The 18,437-nt window shown below is 39.1% G+C and overlaps 3 protein-coding genes across 7 annotated transcripts in view; 2 read left to right on the top strand and 1 right to left on the bottom strand.

Moving 5' to 3' along the window:
• Window positions 1–761: 761 nt before the first annotated feature.
• On the bottom strand, window positions 762–7,412 carry LOC106515376 (cytochrome P450 3A40). 2 transcript variants are annotated; one of them, XM_014005170.1, is made up of 13 exons: window positions 7,243–7,412; window positions 5,875–5,968; window positions 5,720–5,772; window positions 5,261–5,360; window positions 4,557–4,673; window positions 3,677–3,762; window positions 3,428–3,570; window positions 3,206–3,330; window positions 2,886–2,970; window positions 2,126–2,286; window positions 1,809–2,032; window positions 1,544–1,706; window positions 762–1,465 (listed from the first exon to the last, which is right to left on the bottom strand). In XM_014005170.1, the coding sequence occupies exons 2-13, from the start codon at window positions 5,890–5,892 to the stop codon at window positions 1,391–1,393; spliced, it is 1,350 nt and encodes a 449-aa protein (XP_013860624.1). In that variant the 5' UTR covers window positions 5,893–5,968; window positions 7,243–7,412; the 3' UTR covers window positions 762–1,390. The 2 variants fall into 2 exon arrangements, with proteins under 2 accessions (XP_013860624.1, XP_013860623.1); XM_014005169.1 differs by lacking the exon at window positions 7,243–7,412 and adding an exon at window positions 6,055–6,472.
• Window positions 6,617–11,117, top strand: mrpl57 (mitochondrial ribosomal protein L57). The gene is made up of 2 exons (XM_014005171.1): window positions 6,617–6,729; window positions 10,595–11,117. The coding sequence occupies exon 2, from the start codon at window positions 10,616–10,618 to the stop codon at window positions 10,925–10,927; it is 312 nt and encodes a 103-aa protein (XP_013860625.1). The 5' UTR covers window positions 6,617–6,729; window positions 10,595–10,615; the 3' UTR covers window positions 10,928–11,117.
• Window positions 11,118–15,389: 4,272 nt separating this feature from the next.
• kcnh1a (potassium voltage-gated channel, subfamily H (eag-related), member 1a) overlaps window positions 15,390–18,437 on the top strand; it is a 73,215-nt gene continuing 70,167 nt past the window's right edge. For all 4 annotated transcript variants that reach the window (XM_014005168.1, XM_014005167.1, XM_014005166.1 and 1 more), the window contains exon 1: window positions 15,390–15,631. In XM_014005168.1, coding sequence (XP_013860622.1) covers window positions 15,559–15,631 — 73 coding nt within the window. In that variant the 5' untranslated portion in view covers window positions 15,390–15,558. The remainder of the gene's footprint in view (window positions 15,632–18,437) is intronic.

The following is an 18,437-nucleotide window of genomic DNA, read 5'->3' as shown; positions in this document are numbered from 1 at the left end:
AGCACGGTTTGAAATTGATTTCAGTTTTAAGAGACTGGATTTTTATTTATTTTTTATGTCTCAAGTTATAAATTTTGTAAACATGTTTTGTTGTTATGGCACCCACAGGTAATTAAATTATTTTCTAAGACTATTTTTGTGTTTGTAACATATAAACATAAACAGTATTACAGAAATCAAAGACATTTCTCCTGAAACCAGCATCGGGCTGAGAGTGAACGTTTGTAATCATTTTTGCTGTCAAATGTAAACACAAAAGTACTCCTGTGACGCCCTCTGCTGGATCTTTGTTGTACTGTTACTGAGGTTCCCTGAAAGCTCCTTTTGCTTTGGGGACTTTTTCCATTTTATAACATTTTATTTAGCAGGTCAAAACTAATTTCAAAAGGAAAAACTATTAATAACCATATTTTTTTTTCAAGAACCAAAGATAACTTCAGCTTCATTATTATTCCTTTTTGTTTTTGAGAAATATCTGCCTTACCACAATAAATTTATTATTGGTGTGAATTTACAAGCAATTTGAGTGAACATAAGAAAAACCTCAGCCGTTCAAATCCTCCCAGAAATAATGGCTTCATCTGTTTTACAGTAAACTTTCTGAGATATCACTTAGTGCATCTTCTTAGTATATGATTCAATTAAACATGGAAATATATGTTTTGATAGCTTGAATAACTTAGGATGGGTTTTGGTACATTTAGTTTCAGCAACTGAATGGAAGCAGAAATGAGCAGCAAAGGTGTGTAGTCACATCTGAATACTGTTAAGAAATACAAAAATGTTTTATTTTTACAGAATAAAAAAATATTTTTATTGAACACCACCTAAACACATTCACCTAAAATGTGTCAAATGATTCCCAACATCATTAAACTCTCAATCATTCAGGTAAATATAGACAAACTAGATCTTTAGCAGAACATCTGAAGTTGAAGTACATAAAATGAAGTCATTCTTTGGTAAAAAGAGGAACTGTTTCGAACTCAGGGTTATGATCACCTAAATTGTCAACCTAAATCCTGCTTTACTGTGGAACCGGCTCCAGGCTAAAAAAAAAAAAAAAAAAAACAGCTTTAAAATGATCTTCAGGTGTTTTTCTGGAGTTTGCTTTCTGCACAGATTAAAGTATACCGCTGCACTGCAAACAAGAGTGTTAATCTGCGCTAACTGGATTTCCATTTAACATCTTGTTTGGAGTTTGCTTTAGATTTAATCAAAAGATGATATACCCTCACAGATAAGCAAACTGGAAAGTCAGAGTAAAGAATCAATTGCAAGACATCCAACATTGTTTAAACTGGTTAATATTCAAAGAAAGAAAGAGGTTTTAACAGCAAATAATTTGATAGAAATCAGTTTGATTCAGGTTGGAGACTGTAATCTTAGATTATGAGTTTCTTGGGACAAACTTCAGTTTGATAGGCTTGGTCGGCTGAAATTTCCAGTTAAACTCCAGCGGAATCTGAAGACGAGATAAAAGGATAGAAGTGAATCGGTGAGCGGAGTGCGACTGACTTCAGCGAGTCAGAGTCTGTCTTACCAAAGTGTCTTTGCAGGTTTCCAAAGTGTAACTCTGCAGGAGGCGCACGATGACCATCTTCATGACGAGGATCGCGTAGCGCATCCCAACGCAGTTCCGGGGGCCGAGGCCGAACGGCATGTAGGCGTACGGGTTCAGTTCCACCTCGTTGTCTTTACTGAACCTGCATGAACCAGATTAAGGTGTCAGAAAACGATTCAAACCATCTTGTCAGAAAAGCGTTCTCTTTCTCAGACACCAGTAAAAAAAATAATCTTGCGTTTACCTCTCTGGTTTGAAAAGTTCAGGTGAGCTCCAGAAGCGGGGGTCCTTGTGTAACAAATGCACTGGAATCCCCACTAATGTTCCCTCGGGGATGGTGATCCCATTTATCTGCACAGTCTTTTTGCAAATCCTCTCAAGCCGAGGTGCGGTGGAAATCCAACGCATCGACTCAAGAATGACCTGGTCCAGGTACTGCAGATTATACAGGTCGTTGTAGGAAATGGACTAGATGAAAGATAAAAAAAGTGGGAGGTCAACAAAAGAGACCAAAATCCTATTGGATCATAAATAATGACAACTGGGGAAGAGTTAATGTACATCTTTCTGCAGGCTATCGTCAATCTCTTTCTGTAAATTCTGCATCACATCAGGGTGCGTGGCCAGACAGTAGAAGATCAAAGACAGGGTCACGCTGGTCGTCTCGTAGCCAGCAAAGATGAATATCAAGGCCTGGGACAGGATCTCATGTTCAGTCAGACCTAAAACACAAGAACCACAAAATCATCACACTGGTGCTCACAACACGGTTTATTGAAAAACTGAACTCTTGTTAAGTAATGTCAATTTAGTCAACATGATGCAATAGCGAACCTAAAAGCTACCAGATTTGACATGTTTTGATTTCACCAAACATGTTTCACATTTTTAGTGTCGGGGTATTTTGTACAAATACGAGTACTTGCTTTGCTCTAAGGATTTAGTTTCAACATTCACATATATCCATTTACCTTTGAAACAACATCTTCGGTGGTTATCTGTGGAGCTACATTTTGCAGAAGTACTCAATATCCTAAACCCTCAATAGCCACTGAAGCTAGAGGTGGCCTTAGCACCCCCTGGTCCCCACTTGGTGGCGCCACTGCTTTGCATTTTTAGTTATCGTCCCAACAAAGATTTTCACAACACATACGAACAACTCTGTGTAAAATTATCCATTTTTAGTTTGCTTATTGTTTAACAAAGAAGTAAAATCTTGCTAGTTTTAAAGAAAAAAAATCATCTAACACAAAACGATGTTGCAAACCGATCAGTGAGAACAAGTCTGTGCTAAATCTGCGATCACGTGGCGCCTGCATACCTTTACTCGGTTGCTCTTGTTCGTTCTTTACGTCATCGTCTGGGATCTCGTGCTGGATCAGCACCTGCAGGAAGTCTCCTCGAGTCTGGATAACCGCAGACAACAATCAGCATTTACACAAACATTAACCACGTATGAGATTGAAATAAAAGAGGAAGGTTCAACAATAGGTGTTATTTAACTGTAACATGCAGATCTGCAGATTTTTTTTTTCCAGATTACAGGATGTGAAAGAGACTTTTTTTCTGTGCTGAAGGTTAGACGGGCTCACGGCTGGAATCACTTCAAACTAAAGGTTAGAAGTTCATATAAATGCTTACTGATTCCTCTGTCTGGTGCTGGTCTTTAAAATTCTTGATGATGTTGTAGAAAAAGTCCACACTGGGTCTTGGAAGCATTTCAAATTTGAGGAGCTTCAGCAGACGATCACCGAAAGGAAATACCACTAAAATTTATAAAGAGAAAAAAACAAAACATAAATATAGTTTTTAAAATAAATTTACATCCTTTGGCAAAGATATTCAGTCTGAACAAGAACATACACAGTAACAAAAAAGGCCAAAAGTTGATCTTCATTATCTTCTGCACGTGAGCATTAACAGGGTCATCGGCGTTATTTATGGAGTCTATCTCCACGCTGAAAGAAGCACTGGTCACCGCATCCAAACTGAATGGTGCCACAAATCTGGAAAAAATTGTTTTTTTAAAAAAGCAGGCTTCAACATTGTTTGTTTTAAGATAAAATAAATAAATAAATCACAGATGAATGAAATACACAATAATAAACCTACTGTTTGACTTCTACGGATTCATCCAAATTCATTTTGCCGAGTTTTTCCACAAGTCGGTCCGCGAAGCGAGAAATTAAGGGGAAAACCTTCGAGAAAGAGACGAGGAAGAGCAGCTGTGATGTAGGCAGAATGTTTGTTCCTACCGGCAGCAATAACTCCTGCCGTGTGTTTACACACGGAGGCACGGCTAATTTATTATGACAGCTGTTTACATGTTCTCCATGTACATGCACGGACTTTCTACAGGTACTCTAGTTTCCTCCCACAGACCAAAAATATGCATGCTAGGCTAATAGACCTTTTTGAAGATACAAATACTGACAAATGCCATAGTTAAAAATGTTCACGCACAAAGCAGCCACGCTTATATTATTGGAGATATAAGCACTGAAGTTGCTATGGAAATGCCATTGTAGCCCATACAAATTGAACTGGTAAATTTATGCCAGTATACAGACCCAATGCATTTGCTAAACTGATTTGTGTTTTTTTTTTATAAATATCTTTAAGCAATATATGTTTTTTTAGTTTGTTAAATTTGCTCAATTCCAATGGCATTTCCAGCTAAAGCTTTTTGTTTATATTCATTACACCTGTGACCCAGAAAAATTAGGTTCTGCAAATGAACAAAGCTACAAATTGGTAACCCCTAAAATGTTACTTTTTGTGAGCAAGACTGAATGAATGGTAATTTGTCTCTATGTGGACCTGTGATGAACGAGGGCACCAGCAACCCATGACCCAAAAAAAAAAATAAAAAATAAAAAACAGGCAAAGATAATAGCTAGATGGTTGAGTGTTACACTTTGTATATTTATGGACAATGACTGTGAATTTCAATTCCTTAAAACAGAATTATAAGCAGACATGACGTATCAACCTGTTTGAGTCTCCCACTGGTGAAGCATGGCGATACGGAGCTGCGAATTCGTTTCCACCTTTCATCTTTAACTGCTGTAATGGAATCGTCCAAAGGCCCGCCCGATCCAAAAAGATTCTGCGAACAACAGCAAATGCTTAGATTATGTTGGAAGTTTTTATTTTTATTTTTGTTTTTTCACCCAATACATTTCATGTCGTAACAAAACAGAAAAACTACCAAGAGGAGTGAAACACACTTTAGCTTTTACATGTAAAAGAACACATATTATGAGTACATTTTTTCCTGCAGAAAGTTATGTTATACATACTGTATTATGTGTAATATAATTTTCTGCAGAAAAAAAAATTGGCTTGACAATTTTAATGTTCTTCTTGTAGCCAGACTGTTATTATATTTTAGCCTATTGAGCGAGAATAACTTTGAAACTATATCAGGGAGGTATGAATGGAGCTCAGCTGCCACAATTCAGCAGGGTCAGTTTACAGTAAAATCTGCCTTCACTAAACCTATTATCTGTCGAACACTTCCAGGTTTTGTTCTGATTGTGAAACTTGAGATTTCCCAAGATTGCATCATGCTAAAGGATGTAATCTGCGAAGAAACCTGCTGGAGTGACATTACTGAAGGTCAAGACTGCCGAGCTGAAATGTTTTTCTAAAACGTACACAAACTTAAATTTGTTTTCGTCCTATGCATCTTACCCTGCGGTTCGTAAACACGCTGTAGCACTCCTTCACCAAGACAGTTTTAATGAGCTCGGGGTCTGCAATCATCAACATCGGGCTTCGTCCCTCAAACAAACTGAAAAATAACAAAAACAATCAGGTGAACAGCTGAGCACACATACGTTTTATAAAAGCATTTTTAATCAACACATGTTTTATAATTCTAACATGTTTTTTTTTTACACATTGTATTGTGACAAACAGGGTCTCCTGTACGAAAAATTACAAAAAAGGAGAAAAAGTCGAAAGAAAGAAAGAGTTTTGAAAAGAGACATCATGGGATTAGTTTCATGATGATGAAATAGTAATCTCAAAATGTATTATATTTAAAGCCAGCCTTGTACTTCAGTAGTAAATTAAGTTTAGTGATCATTTATATATGTAGAGCTCAAACTGTTTATAAAGCTGCACTTCACAAGTTCTGATGTAACTCACCCCCACACATCCCCATACTTGGCCTGACACTCACGATCCAAGGCAAAGACTCCCTATGAAGGGACAGAAAGGTGCTTTTAAAGGTAAGACACTGTTCATTTCCCCTGACTTATTATTATTAAGTTATAAATCATTTGTTATCAGCTTTTTATTACCTTCCTTATGCCCAGCATTGTTCCTATAAAAGGCAGAGGTCTTGGTCCGGATATGCCAAGGTTTTTAAAAAACCTATATGGCCAGATTCCATACCTGTGTTGAAAATAAAAAACAGGAGTGAGATCATTGTGGAAACAAAAAGGCAACAAACGAAAGTAAACACGGCGCAGATCACTCACAGCAACAACAAGGTGAAAAAGAGAGCCAACAAAGTCCAGGTAGCTGCGGAAAACATCGTGAGGACTGTTTGAGCTTCAGTCTGACAGAAACCTAATACCTGGACAGGTGAGGAACCTCAGAGAACCGGCTGATTAAAAGCCTTGCGTTCAGAGGGAGGAGTCCTGGATCTGAAGGCGGGGACCGATAGGCCTACTGTTGTTTTGTTTGCTCTTTGCTTGTTTTAATTTCCGTTTAGGTTACATAACATGCGCAATTCATCGTCATGTGATCATGCCAACCTCAGCACTTACCTGTTTGAAAATTACGTCAGAAGTTTAGAGATAAGTTTCATTTAAGAACTTGCACAATAATAAACGTTTTTATTAAAAAGGATCAAATGAAACAAAAAAAATTACAAAAGTAATTCATATCAGAAATGAATTACGGTGACCAACAGGCGCAAACGCGCGGCAAATAATACTTTAAATTAGGATTTTTTTTTAAATCGCTTTGAAGAAGTTTGAGCCTTCTCCCGCACCGTAGATGATCCGGAAATCAAGCACATGACCTTGCAGCTAGCTAGTTAACTAGCATCTGCGGCTATCACATTTTCACAGTTTGGTCTTTCTGGTTTATTTCTGTCCGTGTTATCGTCTTGACGTGGAAGATTGGACAGTAATTATCACATTTGTAAGGTGAGTTAAATATCGACGTTATGTCTTACTGTTTTATTTTGGCTGCGAGTTTAAATCATATCTTCATCGGCCCTACGTCAGGGTAAGCCTCTGCAGCAGCTTTAGCAAAACGCTAAAAATGCTACAAATATGACAACAAAACACCGACTTAATGTTTTTCCCCTTTCATTCGTTTTGTTTGGTTTGTGTGTGTATTAAATTAATTACTGTGAATGAGCTGATTATCTCCTGCACTTTCGCATACCCGGCTTATTTTACCACACAGACTGCTGTAAAATTGTCACACATGACTGAAAATGCCAAAGGTCACCTTATAGTAAACTAACAAATGACTCCTAAAATTCAGCTCATAAATACTTATTTGATTTCATTCAAACATGCATGCATAATTAATGCATTTAATGAACTGCTCTCTTTGTATATTTGTGTTTCCTGGTTTTCAACAACAGGGCCCACGTTTCATAAAGCAGGCTTAACAAACCCTGGCTTAACAGATGCTCTGAGTCAACTTACCGCTATGTGATGTTCAGGATTTAGTGCTTGTATGTGATTAAGTCTGACCTCCATTTACAATAAACTGCAGTAAACTCGGTTTAATATGTTTCATCAGAGGATGATGAAGACAGTTTGTCTGCTACAGAGAGGGAGCAGTCCCAGGTGCATGAGGTGTTCCATAATGATGTAGGTTTAAGGTTTATTTTACTTTTCATTGTGAATCAGAATGACTTAATTTGTCACAAAAAGAGCTGTGATGGATGATCAGCTGAAGAGGCTCCATTTACCTCTGGAGTTAAACTTTATTCTGTTTATATATATATATTCAACCCCCCAGAAGTTAATTTGTTTATAAATAAAAAAATTAATGATATATACACACACAATACGTAAAATAAAAAATATATACTTATGTAACAATTTAAACTTTTGATCATAACGTCATAAAAGAGGGAAATGTAACTTAAATATTACTATTTTTCTATCCCTAAATCTTCCTGTGAAACAGCTACAAGCTGTATTTGAAGGAAAAGATTGAAAACTGAGCAATTAAAAATCTAAAAATTCCCAGATTTTCATACAGAAATGACAAGACGTCTAATCTTGGTCTTATCACTCTCTCCCGACATAAAAGTCTGGATTATTACGCTCCAACATCTACAGGCTCCTTTTGAAAAGGACACGCCCTGCCTGACACTTTCCTCACGCCGGATCTCAGCTAAAAGCTCAGACTAACTCAGGACAGGGTCGCCTGGAGGATTTTATTGGAGGGTAGGCACAAACCCACCTGGCACACACAAATACAGGCTACATGGGCGTGATGCACGTGGCACACAAAAACAGCAACTTGGCACCGCACCAGGTCCTGACCGACAGCCACAGGAGTGCGATGCACATCTGTCCCACTGGCCCAAAGTCTGCGCGCACATTTTTCCCGCTTTTGACTCGTCACATTACGAAAAGTCAAAGAAAGAAAAAAGAATCGACAAGCTATTCAGTGGCTGCAGTTTGCAACATTACATTATTTGTGTCTGCGTCCTTTGCAGGAAGAAGAGAGAGGAAGGTAGGCAGAGCAGTATCACAATGCAACAATCACAATGTGCTGCGGCCATTGCGTTAAAACAATTATTAAATAAAAATAGAGCCAGAATATGGATCTGATTTATGCAAACTGTAGTGGAAACTGTCAAAATGCAGCAAAACAGAGACTGAGAAAAAGGTGAGGTCAGTGAAAGGTGATAATCAGTTATTTTTCCTCTTTTTTTTTCTTTTTTGAAGGGAAAAAGACTTTCTTATTGAAGGGGAAGACTTGGAGCGACAAGAAACCATCAGCTCAGAACACATTTTGCTCAAACTCAAAAGAGATGAGCGTCTGACTGAAACCAGGTGGTTACAGTTACCTGTGGCTGAGAGCTGCTGGGCTCCTGGGGGAGAGGTGTAGCTGTGGAGGTGAAGGCAGAGAGAAGCTTTCGCTGTGTCCAAAACGACAGGCCGGGTCCTCCGGAGGACCCAGACTACCCGGTCGAGGTGGGCCGGGTCCTTGGTAGACCGGGAAGACCGGAAAAAAAAAAGAGTCTGTGAATTTGGACAGTCTAGTCTCCCCTCCACCCCGGCCTACGTCATGTCACATAGCAACCGTGACGACGCTAAACAGAAGCAAAAATAGATCAAAATTAGAAAAATATCAATATATTAGCATTATTAATATCACAAAACAATAAAATTAACTTAAAGGTAACATTTGAAGAACTAATGTGCTGTAGGTGCATGTTTATTTTGCGTTTTTTATGACAAAAACAATATTTAAAAATGTTTATACAAATGATAAAAGTTTTATAATTACAACCACTAAAACATTTTAATTTTTATATCGCCATATTTTTATTTAAAACTTATTCTTTTCTTTCACTTCATCCGCCATTACTAGCTTAAAAAAAACTCCGGTCGGGCCGCAATGCATTATGGGATATGCTGGGCCGGGAAGGATCCATCGGACCTGTCCTTAAAATCGAGGAAAAGGAAGGACGTATTTGTCGGCCGCATCGGAGGAGTCTTCGGTTTTGGACGTCCTTCGTTGCGGCGCTGTGACGTATGCGGCCGACGAATTCGGCCTTCGGAGGACCCGGCCTGCCGTTTTGGACACAGCCTTTGTCTGCAGGAGGAGAGATTTCCTGGCTCAGGTGCTGTCAGTTACATCCAGAGGACGAGGCAAAGCGATGGCACTTTATTTCTACTCTTTCGTTAAACGTTTCAACAAGATTTAACCGTTTAAAAGTCCGCTCACTCATGTTTAGTTAGCTTCACCTCACAGTCACGTTCAGGAAAAAGCACCAGGGCAGCTGCCAAATAAACAAAATAAACTCACCAATTACTGTAGTTTCAGACGCATGCGCCCACCCCCCACAGACGCACACAGATGAATGTGTACGGGAAGTTCAGACAAAAGACAATTTCTCATTTCATTTTGTCCACCATTTTTGTAATAATAAAGAGTGAAAAAATCATTAAAAAGTTGAATGCTTATAAAAACATTTTTTTTAACTCAAACGAAAATCTCAACAGCTGTCTACATGACAATTTAGAGGCACAGTCAAAGATTCATCTTTTCTCAGTGTTTTGTTTGAATTGGTTCTATTTTGTTCTTCATAACAACATGAAACATCTTAGTAAAGCAAAAATATTTGATTAACACCTGGTTTGTGAGAATTGCATCACTTAGCTACACAATTGAAATTTATTGCCTAGTATTGTGTTGTAGCAGAACTCAGGACATGTCGTGTACTTAGGGTGAGTCATTGGATTGGATTATCATTATGGACTTGTTATTGTGTTGCCTTTATAATATAGGCAGTAAAACTGTAAGGGTTGTGAGTGGGTTCCATTCTCATTGAATAAATGTTTTTTATATCCTTATTTATTAAACTGCACAGTCCCAAAATAGGACTATAGGGATATTAATGTTGTTGGACTGCAGTTATTCAGAGGAGCCTGGAAAAAACAAATACACTAATTTAATTTACTTTTAAGTCTTGAGGTTTATTTTCATGATTATTCCTCCAAACTGCCAGTCTGGCCTTTCATTTTAGTGAATTTTGGTTACAAATGAGTGTTTACTGTTGCCGTTTTCTAGTCAGCATCACTTCCATTATAAACGGTTGCTGTCTTCATATTATATTTAGCAGCATATTAATCATTTTGAGCTGAAAGGCTCATTACTTTTGTGTCAAAATAACATTTTAATGTTAATTTATTCATAAGCTCAGTAATATTTTTCAGTTGTTTTTGTGACGCTCGGTTCTCGTTGTGTCTGTTTGAACCAAAGAGTCGTCTTTGTAACAGTCTCAACTTAATTTTTTTTATTCTTTTTCAGTTCCAGGTTTGATTTGCCACCATGTTCTTCACACGCGCTCTCCTGCGGAAAGGCATTCCTGGGAAGCAGTGGACCGGAAAGCATCAGCGACCCCGGCATGTCTCGATTCAGATGAAGAAAAACATTCTGAAGCACCTGGAGCGCGAGGCCGCCAACGAATACTGGCTCAGCCGGCCGTACATGACTAAAGAGCAGGAACTCGGCCACGCAGCAGAGCGCAGAGCCCAAAACTGGCTTCAAATCAAGGAGTCAAAGTTACAAAATTTCCCTGCGCACAAGTACATGAAAGATCACCTGAGTCACCTGCTGGTCACCAAAAGGTGGACAAATTAAAACGAAGAAGCATAGATTGTCCTTTTTAATGTAGCTGTTTTGTTGTTAAGCAGGACATGCTATATAACCTGAAAAGACTGTTTAAAGTCTTCTGACCAGATAAAATGTTGCTCTTTTATGAGTCTGTGTAACTAAAACTGAATTTACTCCACAAGACTTGTCTTTAGATTAAAAACAAAACTGCCCAACAGTCTGTTAAATCTGTTTGTCTTCATTTAAAACATTATTAGCAAAGCAGACTTTCAGATTGACATCAGCCTTTTCCACTTTGGAGTTGTGTGACAAGATGTGTATTATCAACACTTTATGATGGATACTGCGTTATTGACTCGGCTGATAAAGGTTATCAGTACTTTTAAAAGGAAACAGCTCTATGAAAAAAAGGACCCACTTATGACCATTTAGGGAAGTTTTACTACACCAAACAAGGCAAACGCTGTCCGCTTTCCTTATATAGACACCTGCAGCTACCTGAGTGATCTTTATTTGTGTAGCGGATACAAAGACCACATCTGCTTCGTGATGTGTAAATAATAAAAGATAAGAGACAACAGGCATGAAGTATTTTAGTTAACAGTTTCTGCTTTAAAGTGAAATCCAAACAGCAACCGATTCACCTTTTTAATTGGTTTAGCATTTCATATTCAGTGCTTCTGCACAAAACGCCCCCCTGCTGTTTCCATAGTAGCCTTCCAGTCTGATTTAGACCTCTGCTCTCCCAGGTGTTCAGGATAGCTTTCATGACATTTCTTTGTACTTAAAAAATTGGGGCACTGTCAATTTAGACAGAAATATTTTCATCAAAGATCCTTTTTTTTTAAAACCTCTGTTTCAGCTCGGGCTTCAGATGTTACAGTTAACTTGAACAAGATTAATGAGCTGCTTTGGTAAATGTTGCCTTTAAAAATGGACAAATGTCCTGCTGGGATCAAAGAAGAAAAAAAAACTTTTACATATTCATGTTTTGAGAAGTCAAACCACGAGAAGCATAAAAGCGAGAAGGAACTTCTCCCAGCAGTTATTTGTTAACACCTTTGGGAAGGTTGGTGCCAAGTCATTGTTTTAATGTAAATGCATAATTCATTAAATGTTGTCTTTAATTATTTGTAATCTTAAATATAATGTTTCTTTGTGGTTGCTTGCCACTTTCTATGATGTTTTTTTTTTTTTTTTACATTTTTCAGATCTTTGTGTTTTACCTTCATCTTAATTTTAAACAGTTCCTAAAGTTTTCAGTTATCAGACCTCATTAGAAACGTCATCTAAAGCTGGCTCAAGCATATCCAGAGCAGTTCAGTGTCTTGCCCAAGGGCACCTCAACACATTGCAGGGGATTGATCCTGGTCCTCTGTTTAGAAGATAATTTCTTTACCACAGGGTGAAAATCATCCCATTCATTTACAACTGTATTTTTTAGCACCTATTCTAAGATGAGACTGTTATACCATCGTCTGTCATTGGACATCTTCTTGTTCGAGTCTTCCCCTGAACTTATCAAGGGTCTGGAGGGTGAATGAACCTAGGAGCATGCGGATATGAGGAACTCAAAAAGATTTATTAGATTTTAAAAAAAAAAGGCTGACGAGGCAGCAAAACTTGCAGAACTCAGGGACTCACATGAGACCCTGAAGACCAAGTGACCCATGATCCAGCTGAGAAGTGGTGACAAAAGACCGGTTAAATACAAACTGAGGGAGAGAGAAAATGGGAAACACCTGGGAGCAGCAAGTAAGTAAAGTTCTACTTAGAAAGTGCCTTTCACAGAATCACAAGGTGCTGCACAATCATCAACAATGTATAATGGCGGAAAGACATAATAAAACATAAACAACAAAACATCAAAACAAGAAGAATAAACCCTATCTCAGAAACACGGAGGCAGAGCATGACAAGAGATGAGTGTTATGTTTGCAAGACTACAATTCAGAAAAAGAAAAAAATGGACCTGGAATAAAAAAGGAGAGAAATTTATGGGAGCAGGGCTGATTGCAAACAACTGACGGGTGAGAATGACTGACTGATAGAGGAAACAGAAACTAAACACAAAGATAATCTAAGTAGCACAAAGAACCATAGAATATAATTAGAAAACACTCAGGTTATGACAAAACTTGATTCAGTTCAATAAAAACTTGAATAATCACAAAGGGAAAGTAAATGTTTTTGTAACTCACCTTATCCTGGTTTTTCTAAAGAGCTGTTATAGATGATGGGTCAACGATTGATTGATTTCGAGGTCATGTGGTCAAAGGTCAGGCTGCTTGGTGGCACAGTTGCTAAATCTGTAGCCTCTCAGCAAGAAGGTTGCCAGATTGAATCCTGGTCTGGGACCTTTCTGTGTAGAGTTTACATGCTCTCTCTGTGTGTGCATGACTTCTCTGGGTACTCTCCTACAGACAAAAAACATAACCGTTGAACTAATTGGAAATGCTAAATTGTCCTTAGGTGGGAGTGAGAGAGTGAATAGTTGTCTCTATGTGTCCCTGTGATGGACTTGCAGTCTGTCCAGGGTGTACACCGCCCCTCGCACTGTGACGTGAGCACCAGTGGCCCCCTATGACTCCGAAAGGAATGGATGGATGGATGGATGGATGGATGGATGGATGGATGGATGGATGGCATCAAAGGTTAAGTTCACACGTGCCCCTTCTGTTAAAAACTTGACTGCGCAACATCTGAATAACAGAAATGTTTGTCCTCTAAATTGTCGTCAATCCACAATCCAGTAAGTTGTCCATGGTGTAACTCCACATTATGTTTTGAATTAAAATGTCATCAGACCATGACTCCATACTAGATCTTATTTTTTTTAAACGCCACTTCCACCAAAGAAATCTTGATGATCTTGGTGAAGTCTATGACTGATCATAAAATGGTTTGGATCAGCTGGTAAGTTCTTCACATTGCAACTAATCATGTTCTTACATGTTCTTGTTTGTGGATCTACACCAGTTGTTCCCAAAATTGGGGTCGGGGCCCCTCTATGGGTCATGAAATATCAAGTTAGGGTCCCCAGATGATTTCCAGACATCACTTTAAATGCAAATAAATTGTTGATGAAATATTTTTACCATAATAATTGAAAAATACACTCACCGGCCACTTTATTAGGTACACCACGCTAGTAACGGGTTGGACCCCCTTTTGCCTTCAGAACTGCCTCAATTCTTCGTGGCATAGATTCAACAAGGTGCTGGAAGCATTCCTCAGAGATTTTGGTCCATATTGACATGATGGCATCACACAGTTGCCGCAGATTTGTCGGCTGCACATCCATGATGCGAATCTCCCGTTCCACCACATCCCAAATTTTGATGAGCTTGTGCAAATTGTAGCCTCAGTTTCCTGTTCTTAGCTGAAAGGAGTGGCACYCGGTGTGGTCTTCTGCTGCTGAAGCCCATCTGCCTCAAAGTTCGACGTACTGTGCGTTCAGAGATGCTCTTCTGCCTACCTTGGTTGTAACGGGTAGTTATTTGAGTCACTGTTGCCTTTCTATCAGCTCGAACCAGTCTGCCCATTCTCCTCTGACCTCTGGCATCAACAAGGCATTTCCGCCCACAGGACTGCCGCTCACTGGATGTTTTTTCTTTTTCGGACCATTCTCTGTAAACCCTAGAGATGGTTGTGCGTGAAAATCCCAGTAGATCAGCAGTTTCTGAAATACTCAGACCAGCCCTTCTGGCACCAACAACCATGCCACGTTCAAAGGCACTCAAATCACCTTTCTTCCCCATACTGATGCTCGGTTTGAACTGCAGGAGATTGTCTTGACCATGTCTACATGCCTAAATGCACTGAGTTGCCGCCATGTGATTGATTAGAAATTAAGTGTTAACGAGCAGTTGGACAGGTGTACCTAATAAAGTGGCCGGTGAGTGTATACACTAGCAATAAATGAGTAACAGCAGTAAAATAGTTATCAGGTTTACCTTTATTGTTATTATGCTCATGTTTAACAAAGTTATTAGCAAAACTGCACGAACCCAATATCTGCCCACATAACAGAACTGGTCTGGCCCAGTCTGATCTACAGTGCACCATGGACAACATCAGCGAACCTTTCCTCCCAATACAATAATATGTTTACACTGAATAGACTCACATATTCAGAATATTTTAGTGAGGATGTGCAGGTTTTAAATATTTTCACAATTTACTGATGGGCATATGTTGGCACAACAATAAAGGCAAACATAGACTTTTTTAAAATCTTTTTTTTTCTTCTTCGTTATTTTCAAACTTAAGGTGTGATTAATTTATTTATTTATTTATTTATTTATTTATTTATTTATTTTCCAGCCCGCAGTCACTCTTCCATGACTTTCAGCACCAAAAAGCCACCGCGGCGTCCAGCAGGGGGCGCTCCAGCCCCGGTCAGCGAGGAGCACCCCAGCTGCCCCTCCTGTCTGTGCGGTGGAGCCCCGGTGTTGTTTTCCTCTCCTGGATGATGAGGTGCGTGAGCCGCCGCCGCCGCCGCCGCTGCACCGGGCTGAGGAGGAGGCAGATGATGAGCGGAGCAGACCGACAGCCTCTGTCCACCGAACCCTCTCTGCCTGTCGCAGCAGCGGACACCATGAAGAGCAAACCGAGGAGTAAACCTTCATCCGCAGAGGACTGAGCGAAGCGGCAGCATGGCGGGGGGTCGGAGGGGACTCGTGGCCCCCCAGAACACTTTTTTGGAAAATATTGTCAGGCGGTCGAACGGTAAGGATTATTGAGACACACCAGATGCAAACAGCTTAGTCTTGACTTATAAACTGTTATTTTTTTTACAGCATAAAACTAATTAAATTAATAAGGAATAAGCAATTAGTTACACAGACCTTTAGTTAAAAAAAAAGTTATTGGACTGCTTTTTCAGAGTGCAGATCTTATTTATGCAATTAGTGGTCATTTTCAGAAGGGTTTTATTTCAAAGCATCATCATCACTTCTGAGATCCCTGCAGTGCAAGAAGAGGGAGAAGACAGCAGCAGGTGATCATTAAACTGATTACATAAGAGCACATGAAGCCTCAGACATTTATGGACCTGATGGTATAGAGGTGCTTTTGTAAAGCTGAAACATATGATTTCTAGATGCACGCCAAGCTGCAGACTTTTTGTCAGAGATCATTGTAATCCGTGGTGAATCATCACCAAGCTGCAGTTTTAAGCCAGAACTTGTTCAGCATTAACGACACAGATGCTGTTCAACAGAACTGAAATGACTAAAAGCACAAAAAAAGCTTGAAATGCACAGGCACGAGCAAGCAAGCAATTATAGACTTTGTTAAGAGATTAAACAGGTTTGAATTAAATTTTTATTTTTGTTATTTTTTTGGTTGTGGGGATGAGAATCAATTTTTATCATCATTCACAAAGCACTGATAAATCTCTCATCCTGAACATGCTGAATATAGGGGAGAAGTATTTCTTGCAGTAAATTACCTCTCTTAGTTAAAAAAATGCATTAGACATCATTTGATTGGTAAAAGTTCCCACTTTCTGATGGGAACCTTTACATCCCATTGTGTCGCCCTTTGGCCTTTCTGTGTTATTAGATTAAACAGAAAGTGACAGGTTGAACTGGGGAGTAGCAGCACCCGACAGTTATCTGTGAAAATGAAGCCAAGGTGTTAGCTCTGTCAACCAAATTCTGAGGCGATGAAAACATTCAACTTAATTGTCTTTTCTGATTACAGATTTATTTATTTTTTAGTGTCCCACGTTTCGCAATAAGCCACACTACCCTCAGTCCGCCCCATGTTGCTTCACGTTTACATTAAAATGTGTCACGACGGAAAGCGGGACAGCTTACTCCAAGACTTGTGAATTTATCTCCAGATCTTTGCGTCCGGATCTGTTTAGAGGAGAAACGTCATCCAAACAAAAATAAAATCACTTGTTTTGTGAACCTTAGGAGGTCCACAGATTAGTGAGCTGCGTTATCTTTCCTGAGCTATAAAAAAAAAAGGAGGTGAGATGTAAATCTGCAGGATGCCACTGAGACATGGTGGTGGATGGGCACTCATAAGCAATAAAATATTTAGTTCATGTAGTCCTCTATGATTAAAAAGCTAAAAGTCGGTTTGCTGTTGTATTTTCCATGCATGGTCCTGGACAGTAATTTGTGATTTCTGATCATAAAAACCAAAAATAAAGAAGTGTCCTTTAAGACACTTTTTCTCCCTCTAAACCTCTCCTTGCTCCTCTACTTATGAGATGTCTGCTCCATGTTTTATAGCTCAAAAAGGACGAAGCGATGGCCACGCTCCAAGCAGCCAAACACAGACTATGCTGTGCACTTTAGAGAACCAAACATCAGCTCCTAACAGCATGTGAAAGGAAGATGTTTTGGCCCCGTTCGTTAATAATTAAGATGACCTAAAAATCCCAAATCTTGTCGAATGTAGCTCTGAAATGCAGCAAAAACAAGGGTGTTGAGTTTGACTGTGTAGGGGGCTATCATGTGCAGAGGTGAGGGTCCTTGTTGCAGCTGTAGGCTGAAATCATGAGCTTTGTGGGATGTCACTGATGTGTCGCCAGGTGATCGATTTAGACTCCTCGTTCTGCCTCATTGTCCCACATCATCATGCTGAGGTGCATCAGTCCAGCTTCAGAGGTGACATGAATGTAAAAGCCTACAGATATACATTATATACAGTATTTACACTAAACAAAAAGGTTATCTTTTAAACAGTTGGACAGATCTTTGATTTTTGTCAAACTAATCTTAACATTTTAAGTTCTGAATGTGCTGAAAGATCATGTTAAAACGAGAGGCCAAACTATGCAGGAGATCGATTCAGTTCTCAGACTTGAATATTTATTTACAGACATGTAAAGTTTACTACACCCAACTCAGATCTGGTGCATTTCCTGAATCTCCACCTTGGCACACGTACGACACGTGCCCCATAGCTTTATACCAGAGTCAAGTCCCACCCCATATACTGTATGATGTCACGGTAAACAAGGAAGTAAACACTTCTAAAATGCAAAATATTGTGTTTATACTGTTGGAGCAAGGCACGTCTTAAGATAGAGACTTGTAGATTCTCAGTTTAAAGTAAATGTCACAGTCAATCACAAAGTTTAAAATGTAAAATTCAGTGAAACAGTCCCAAATATCTTGCAGCACCCTCAACCAAATAACATGAAAGTTAAACTGGAAGAACAGATGTTGCATCTCAGTTGATTAAAGTAAGAATTAATAAAAGTAAAACAGTAACTTTGCATTCAGTGTGGGAATTCAAGCCAGAAAACATAAAGAAATAAATCCCCCTCAGTCCTTTTAAGACATCAGAAATTAAATGTTGTCATACTGTTTTTACAGATATGCTGTATCCAAGCTCTTTGACCCCTTTAAATATAAGCTTTATTGGAATATACACTCACCGGCCACTTTATTAGGTACACCTGTCCAACTGCTCGTTAACACTTAATTTCTAATCAGCCAATCACATGGCGGCAACTCAGTGCATTTAGGCACTGAGTTGCACAAAAATGCTGCTCCACAAAAATGCTGCT

Source organism: Austrofundulus limnaeus, unplaced genomic scaffold, assembly GCF_001266775.1.
Source record: "Austrofundulus limnaeus strain Quisiro unplaced genomic scaffold, Austrofundulus_limnaeus-1.0 Scaffold28, whole genome shotgun sequence".
NCBI lineage: Eukaryota > Metazoa > Chordata > Actinopteri > Cyprinodontiformes > Rivulidae > Austrofundulus > Austrofundulus limnaeus.
This window is presented reverse-complemented; position numbering and strand designations above follow the sequence as displayed.